Source organism: Trachymyrmex septentrionalis, unplaced genomic scaffold, assembly GCF_001594115.1.
Source record: "Trachymyrmex septentrionalis isolate Tsep2-gDNA-1 unplaced genomic scaffold, Tsep1.0 scaffold7, whole genome shotgun sequence".
NCBI lineage: Eukaryota > Metazoa > Arthropoda > Insecta > Hymenoptera > Formicidae > Trachymyrmex > Trachymyrmex septentrionalis.
In genome coordinates this window covers 2,493,122-2,502,518 of record NW_017305884.1, presented here as the reverse complement: position 1 = coordinate 2,502,518, position 9,397 = coordinate 2,493,122, and the positions used below count along the sequence as shown (strand labels likewise).

Below are 9,397 nucleotides of genomic sequence, written 5' to 3'. Positions count from 1 at the left end.
ACATACATACATAGAGGTTTTAGATGTTTATTTATTTATATTGTTTGCATAATGATTTAAAGAGCTAATATTCATAGTCCGTTTAAATTTAAAACGTAAATCTTTATTTAAGTCTTAAATTATTATAATGTATTTTTATTGCATTTAAAAATATAGCTGATTATTAGCATTTGCAATATTATTAACGTTATAGCATTAATTGCATTATTAGCATTTGTTGCATTATAGCATTTCAAGATATTGCTAATTAAAATAAGAATTAATAATTGAAATAAGAAATTGGCTATAAATATCGGTTTATCCTGTTACGATTATTGGCGTAATAAGTTTTCTTTTTGCAGTAAGCCAATACCTAAACTTTGACCAATCATAGTCGATTATTCTTTTTATATTTGATTGTAATTGGTAAAATTTTTTACCGATTAAATCTTAAAACTTAGTATGTCTTAATATGGCTTATTGTAAAAAGCCTATAAAAAAGTTTCCATATGTTTTCGACCTGCAACTTGAGTCAATTTCTTTGAACTGCACACCGAGATGGAAGAGCGTGGTTTAGGATTAACCGACGTAGTCGTTATTGAAAGACACAGAAAGCATGTTTAAGTATGATAGAGAGGGTACGAAGTTTAAAAATTCCCACATATTTTCTTATTGGTTAATTTAAAGATGTTGATAAAGACAGTCGGTATTAATGATATATAAATTTAAATTAGAGTTGTTTGTTTATGCATAAAATATAATAATCTGTATTTACGTGAAAGTATGTGTATTGTAACAAATTTTCTCATTGAAAACGGTAATATTCTACATTTTTTTTCGTAGATAACTAATTAGGGAACCTTTTCCTTTATGTCCAATAAGCTACGAGATATATCGAGATATATGATTTATTTTTATGTAAAGCGAATAGGTATGGCCCATGTTATTTCTAGATGCAAAAATCAAATTTTATTTTACATAGTTATATTTGTACATACATAGTTATATTTATATATTTTTACGCATAGTATAAATATAAACTTTTTTTCTACTTGATTAAATTTTACACATACTTGTCCAACATGTTTTGAAGCAGAAGTTTTATACATTTTTTGAAAAGCGGCGGTATCAAAAGGAACATTATTTTTTCTTAATTCGGTAGAGTCATCGGGAAATAGTTCGTTAGTTGGTATATTAATAAAACACATATGAATTGTGACATATCGTTTTAATGTATTCAGCGGTAATCCTGCCTATAAAAAAGCATACCATGTTAAAAATTTTAAGCTTGTTTTTGAAATAAATAAACTGTAAAGTAATTGTTTATCGCAATTTTAACAAAATTATCTGCATAACCAGCTTTATTCTGCGAGCATTATAATGGCGCTATTTGAATTTGTGTAACTCTTCATATAATTTGCTGTAATCCAAATTTTCGTGCACTTTTATAATACAATCTTCAGTAATCTTGTTGATTAGATGATAAGTTCGCGTAAAGGAGGAAAGTTGTGGTTGAGGAACTCTGTTCTTGGCTAAAGTTAAAGCTGTCTGAAATTCTACATAAATATGATATTTTAAAATTGTAAGTCGCAACAACAGTATTATGAATATAATGTATCTTCTTTTATGTTGTTTTGATTCTGCATAAATGCATTTTTTTCCGGTAGAAAAGGTTAGTGAAAAATTAGTAAAATGAATTAGAACTGTTAAAAAGTTTCTCTTGAATATCAAACATAAACGACAATATATATTCGTCGTAATAAAATAAGTAATCACTGTCTCCATTTATAAGTAAGTTTTTCTAAATCATATTTCTGTAAGATGATTTAAACAATTTAATATACAAATAAATAAATTTTATATCAAATTTATACTTATCATATTTTTAGTAATTGGCAATGTTTTTCGAATTCTGTTAAAAGGATATACTCAAAGAAACATGATATGCCTGGGAATTCTACTGGCTTTTTGAAAGTTTTTGTTCTCACACATAAGCAACATTATGCCTATTAAAAAAAAAAAAAATATATATATATATAACGAACGTATCATGCATAATACATGTTGAATATTATGTGGAGAAATAAACATAATTAATGGAATGACTTGTAAATGATTTAAAATTGAGCAATACATTTTGGAATTAAATAATGAAAAATTCTTTTAGTGAAGAAAGTCAATTTTTTAAAACCGAAACTTTTAATAATACAATTAAATCTTAAAAATATAGATATTTTTTGTAAGACCCGTCTTTGATATATTATAATTTTAATAAATTTTAATAATAAAGTAAATAAAAAAATTGGTGTAAGATATATTCTAAATGCATCTTAAATTATTTTGTTCGTACCTTAATTTCATTTTTTATATCTTGTTGTTGAGAAGAACATTTTTGAATCTTTATCGGATATTAGCAAAGCTTCTAAATCATTTGGTAATCTGATAGCTCAAAATTTAAGAGACAAAGCAAACAAAATATTAATAAAATGAGACGTCAATAAGAGTGTTGTGCATATTATTGATTATTTAAAAACATTTAATTCCTGCATTTATCATTACAAAATACATTATAACGTTTCTTCTAGAAATTTATTGTTACGGTATTTCTCACGCTTATTTCAATTGAAATCGTGCATATTGCTGATCGACATTTCTTTCGTCTCATCTATATATTCTTTCTTGTCATTCTCCGATTTGACGGGAGTTTCTAGATATTCAACTTGACAACACTTATTATTTCCATCCTATTGCATTATCTCGTATAATACGATCTGATGAAAGAATTGCCAATGTTAAGTCGTTTCTGGTAGATTTTAATCAGCACTTTGATCAATACGACTTTTTTTTTCGTTATTCCACTTGTTTTCAAACAGAAGTCGATATACGACTAACTTGTGTATATGATAAGTAAAGGTTGTAGATGTTTGTATTATTCCCACTCTCTGGTTTGAAAGCCAATGGTCCAGTAAGTCAGTTAATGTATTAGGTATACGGTCCGTTCTTATACATTTAATATCGTTTAAGTACTATCTTAAAATATCATAAACCAATCATTGAGCTTTATCATCATCTTAACGTATTATTTAAAACGGATAACTTTAAATAAGATTCATCTCTAATTGCCTGCCTATTGACTATTGAAATTTGAACTTAATTTAATCGAACTACACATTGAGATAAAAAAGCGTTCTCCGGTTTAGCTACCTGAAATCTAACCACATACGTCTGATAATGATCAGTTGAATGAACAGAGAGCATACTATTTGGTCTGTTTTCTGTTCCTAGATAGAAAAAGAAAAAGAATATATATGATGTTTATTTAAAGTATAAAACTCGAAACCCACTCTTAATGAATGTTGCATTAATTTAAAATATTTATATTGCATATTACTAACTAATAGTTACTATCTGATTTTTAGAAGCAAGTGTTCTGTCTGTTTTTTTATGCTCGCCAGCTGTCGCTGAATCGCAAAATTATTTTTTTCAAAAAAATAGGAAACGGAACAGTTGACTTAAAAAGCAGTTAAATTTCTTCTTTTTCTCGAAAGTATAAATATATTATTGAAAAGTATATATTTAGTATTTTATTTTATTTTTAAATCATGTTTCTACATAATATTTACTTATCTATACACAAAAGTAAAATATTTGTTTGATCTCCAGTTCAGTTTATAGAAAAGTTTTGCTCAACTGGTATGCGACCTTTAAAAGAATATGAATTTTAAATCATATATAAGCTAAGTATAAAAATGTTTTATACGAGTGAGGAGAGGAAAGAGAATGAGAGAAAGAGAGTAAAAGACATATTTTATTGAAAATATTTTGTCGTGTTTAGAATACAAATGAAAAGTTATATCCTGAGCAAATACTTTATTTCCTAACTAGCATCCTCTATTGTTATCACAGTATATGTTTTAGTTAAGTATTAATACAGTTACTTAATAATATGTTTTTATTATATATCTATTTATATTTTCTTATTAAAGAAAAGTATCGTTTATATATAAAACTAACTTTAATGTAAGAAAATTTCGTTTTATTAACTTCGAATATTCTAGTTCCGTAGCTACATCCAAAATTTTATAGCTGTTAGAATAATAGTTATTATATTAATAGCTATTATTTGTAACAGCTTATCGGAAAGAACATAGAAATATAATAAATGTATTTGCAAAAAATTCTCGCATTGGTTTATTGCGTAGTTGTTATGCGAAAGCAAATAGCTTAATTTTAATTATTCAACCGTTAAAAAAACTTCATTATCATAAAACAATATAAGTACAATTATAATTTGATTTATATTATACTATTAAATGGTTAATAGTATAATTAATGTGTTACATATTCTGTGTTCTAAAAGGATTTGTTCGAACGTTTAGTTGGAAATATGACAAGTTTTTTCTTATAATCTTCTACATTCGTAATATAATGATTTTTAATGTAATGATTTGGCTTGTATTGCTGATAATCGTCATTTATATGTTCCAAATGAACATATTCCGCTTCTTTCTGAGATTTTACAATATGTAAACTCAATTTTCTAAAATTACTTTCGTCCGATATGTGGTCTGCAGACCATTCCTTCAGCTTATTAACATTTATTTTCTTTAGAGCAAGTATTTCCTGTTCATGAAAATCAAATATGTAAGTACATTTAACAATCACCTCCCAGTTTCTTTCAACTTCGTCTTCAAGATTGGCCTTGTGATTTAGATCATGTGATTTAGATTTTAGGAACATTTCTTTGTAAACATCCAATTCCTTTTCTGTAAACATTTCCAAAACGTTTTTAAACCATCTCAAAAATTGGTCGATCCTCTTATCAATGTACTCGGTTGTGTATCTATCTGCCCGAACACGAATAGTAATGAAATATCCTAGAATTCCGTTAACGTCTGTAACGTCGACTGTAGTAGATCCAAATTTTTCAGTGGGTAGAACCTCGCATAATTTAAATTTCATTATATACTGAAAACAAGTGCAAGTGAATGTGATGTGCAAGTAAAATTAATAGTGATAATCTAATATCTTATTCGTATTTCATTAACTTTTAGAAATAAATAAATATACATCAAAGATTCCATGCATTCAAAATATACAAAACAATATGTATATATGATTTAAAGAGATTCTTAAGTTGTCTATATCACCGATTAAACGCAATAATTTTTGTATAACTTTTTTTTTTACAGATTTAAAAATCCTTTTCCAGGATTAGTTAGAAAGTATACGTATTAATACGCGTTTGTGAGATATAATTTATGCCGAAAAAAATGATTTAAATTGAGATCTCCTTTATCATTTTCTACTCTAATATGACGTTATCAATATCGAAACAACGTTTGCTTGATATAAAAGCTTTGCATTCTGTACTTACAAAATTGTGATCCACTGACTAATAATTTATATAAACAAACAACGCAGAATTCTTAGAATTTGATTCTTTTAAAAGTCTAATTAAAATGTTATTATTCTAGGAAAATTTATGAATGCATCAATATATGTGTGTGTGAAATATTGGAATACAGTAGTGAAATATTGAAATACAGTAATATATAAAGATGTTGATGCGTCGCATTTTTTCGCAGTAAATAGCGATCTCATCGGAGTTCACGTTTCATTTTAGGATTATCTTAATACTTACAATTATCAGATGAATTAATGTCGATAATTCAATCGTGTTGATGCCGGTTTGATAATAATTTGATACCATGGAAATTGTATCTACTTTGTTGATATTTTTAATTTTATAATAGCTTGTGCCTAAGGGTATCTGAGTGCTTCTAAGCTGTATGGTATCTGAGTGTAAAGGTCTACAATTAATTGTTTTAATATATTGCTGTAAGGTCTTGATTGCAACAGTTGACGTCATGTTTCCTTGCACGAGACATTGAATGTATAGACGTTCGGTAAAGGATTTCACAAAGTCTTGAAAGTTTTCCAAAGTGATATCCTGTAGAGCAGTATGCATATCAATTAGTGAATGATGGACGAAGTTCTGTATCGACGATGCCACGTCGCTGAAAGTAAGAGTAAAGATATTATTGATTAGCAGAAATGTAACGCGATATAATTTATTTTATGATATCAATTGTTACAATTAATACGTTAATTATTTAATTTAGTCATGTAAGAATTTTGTAATTGTTGTAATAATGCTTGAAATAATAAACAATCAGTACCTGATGAAACAGTCAGGTATGTTAATTAAGTCATAATATGTCTGAATTCGTCGAATTTTGGCACTTTCGAATATGTTTTTCGTAATTAAACTTGAATATTCTACCATGTTATGTGCAAAAAGAGCTGCTAAAAGCTGCAGTATAAATATAATGATATATCTCAAAATTGTATTTATAACTCCAAAGCACTTTGAACGTATACTTACTGGCAAAGTTTCATTAAGACCACTTATTTTTAGTGTAAAACCATTTGTATTGACACTGATATTATATTTAAAACCAACCTGTAGAGCTGGATATAATTCATCGGCTAATAACTGTTCCAGTAATATGCAGTACATATCCATGAGAGCTTCACTGAAAATGTCATTAATGTTCACATCTTTTTTAATAAAAATTTTTTCATAAAAATGTAAATAATTATATAAAAATCATAATATTGGTAATTATAAGTAAAAAATTGGTACATACATATGATGTCAAGTACAGTAGTAACTAGTACAATATAATATTGTTACATTTTCTATGCTACTTACTTCTTCGACGACTGAAGTTTTAGAGGGGAAATAAAATAGAAATGCATATAACATTTCGGCAAACAACGCTTAAAATCCGGGCGATACCAAAGCTCTGACATAGAATTACTGTATAATTTCACAGGATATTTTTCAATTGTTTCGTTTGGTGTTTTTAGTAGATAAGAATTGTTGGCAAGGAATATATTTGGTAATGGTAAATGAAATTCTGGTAATGGCTCGATGATTTTCCAACGTTCAATCCACTCTTTTGGTATCTCAATATCTGTATATGCCGTTTGCCACCACGGTTCAACTTTGTTTAATTCGGAACTACTAAAATTAGAAAAAATCATAATATTTGCCATCTCAGGTGCCAAATAATTCAAACATTTTTGTATAACTTGTGCATTATAATTCGAATCAAACTGGTTTATAGTTATATAAGCCTTCGGCGGATAAAAATGCATATTCATGGACAATTGTTTTACCTCAAAGATACCTATTTCGTCGTAATCAGCATATCTAAAAAAAGCTTCAAGTATACATGGTGTTCTATAAATATGTTGATGGCTTTTATCTTCAATCATCTTAAATACAAATATTTGTATCTAAAATTACTTTACCTAAAAATATTTTGTTTAATCTTAATAATGTCATTGTAAATTTCTTTCTGCTGATCTACTGTCTTTAGTAAATTGATAAAAGAAAATATTGCATCTAAAACATTTTCTAAATGTTTTCGTCCTTCAAAAGTAAGTGTCATGGTGAGCCGTAATAAGGTGTACAAAGAATTTGGTTGAATCTTACAATACATTACAGACATATTATTGTCTAATGTAGAACTCCACGTTTTTTTTTGCAGATACTTAATTAAGGAACCTTTTCCTTTATATCCAATAATCAACGGGATATATTGATATGAGTTACATTTATAATAATCAGAGAACGAAGGTAAGGCCCACGTTATTTGTAGCTGCAAAAAAGAAAGTTTATTTATATAAATTTTTATGTTGTATAAACTTAAATTTTTTTATATCTGTTTCAATTTTAGTCATTTACTTGTGTCAAAAGTTTCGTTTTATCATGAATTGTATACATTCTTCGGAAAGCGGAAGTATCAAAAGGCAGATCGTTTTTAAATTTGGAAAAATTATCTGGAGGCATTCTGTTATTTGGTACACGAGCAAAGGACGCTTTTACAAATTTTTCCATTGCATCCAACGATAGTCCCGACTATAAAAATATGTATCATGTTATGATTTAACTTTATTTAATAAACAAAACCGTAAATCTATAAGTAATAAATAATTCTCGCGTCACAATTTTAACAAAGTTACCCGTATTGCTAGCTTCATTCTGTGAGCGCTGTAGTGGCGCTTTTTAAATGTGTCTAGCACATTGTACAATTTCTCATAATCTATACTATTCCAGAATTTTTTGAAATCGTCCACAGAAAACATGTTGGCTGGATGACCAGTTTGTGCGAAGGAGAAAAATAGTTGTTCGTATTTTGACTTGCCATTAAACACTGTGCCCATCTGAAACGCTATAATAAGCTCTATATAAGCATGGCATGTCAAGACTGCAAGTTGCGGTAACAATGTTAAGATTACAATTTATATACCAGTTTTTATGGCATTTAGTTGTTCTATAAATCTATGTTTTGGCAGTATAGGATTAATAAAAAAAAGACGAAAGTTGTGGAGAGCTAAAAACAAGTTGTTTTCTTCGATATCAAAGTAATATCTTGTATGCTCGTTTTCTATTGAGAAATCAGTAGTGCCATGATGATCTTGAATAAATTTTTCGAAAGTAATACGTTGCTACAAATAAGATAATACTTAAATACTTAAATATACGAATAAATAATTTATGCATTATGTATCTGTATTATGTGTTCTGATACCTCTGAACATTTTTCAGGTATTTGAAAAAATCTATATCCCAAGGCTAAAAAATATGATATGTTCGGAAATTGTGGTAAATTGCTGAAATTTCCTACGTTCACGCATAAACTGCACGCTGCCTGTTTAAAAAAATATAAAAGTAAATACATCACGCACATTACACGTAGTGTTAAATGGAGACTTGAATATAATTGACAGAATGACTAAACAGTTTGTAATTGTATCATACATTTTGAAATCAATTTATGGAAACTTGTCTGCAGTGCAGCAGATTTCCAATTCCAAAATTTCCCTTCTGATAATACACTGCTTAAATTTTATGAAAATGGATATCTCTAATGATTTTAAAGTTTATTGTTAATATTAATTTTAAATATAAGTTTTGAATAACAGTTTTGTTAACTAAAAAAATTAGTAAGTCCTAAAATGCAAATTAAGTTGTCTTTTTTATACCTTCTTTTTTCGAGAAGTAGATGTTAAATATTTATCGGATATTAGCAAAGCTTCCAAACCGTTTGGCAATCTGATAGCTCTAAATTTTGAAGACAAAACAAACAATATTAAAATGAAAAGTCAGTAAAAATATTGTATACTTTGTTGATTATTTCAGAAATCTTAATGCATTGTAAGATTCCTTTCAAAAGATTACTATCTTTTTATGTCTCACGTCTATTGTAATCGAAATCATGCTTATTACTGAGTATTTGCTCGTGTTTTACCTAAATTCCCTCTTGTCATTCTCCGATTTATCGGGCTGTTGCAAATGTTCAACTGGACTCTCCGAACTATTCCAACTATTTTTATCTGGCAT

At 27.7% G+C, this 9,397-nt stretch overlaps 1 protein-coding gene across 1 annotated transcript; it reads right to left on the bottom strand.

The window, feature by feature from the left end:
* Positions 1–4,332: 4,332 nt before the first annotated feature.
* LOC108753402 (nardilysin-like) lies at positions 4,333–9,397 on the bottom strand. The gene is made up of 11 exons (XM_018494944.1): positions 9,306–9,397; positions 9,040–9,118; positions 8,586–8,705; positions 8,304–8,502; positions 8,017–8,225; positions 7,739–7,912; positions 7,303–7,652; positions 6,698–7,201; positions 6,368–6,518; positions 5,624–5,932; positions 4,333–4,947 (listed from the first exon to the last, which is right to left on the bottom strand). Exons 1-11 carry the CDS (start codon positions 9,395–9,397, stop codon positions 4,333–4,335), a joined length of 2,802 nt encoding a protein of 933 aa, XP_018350446.1.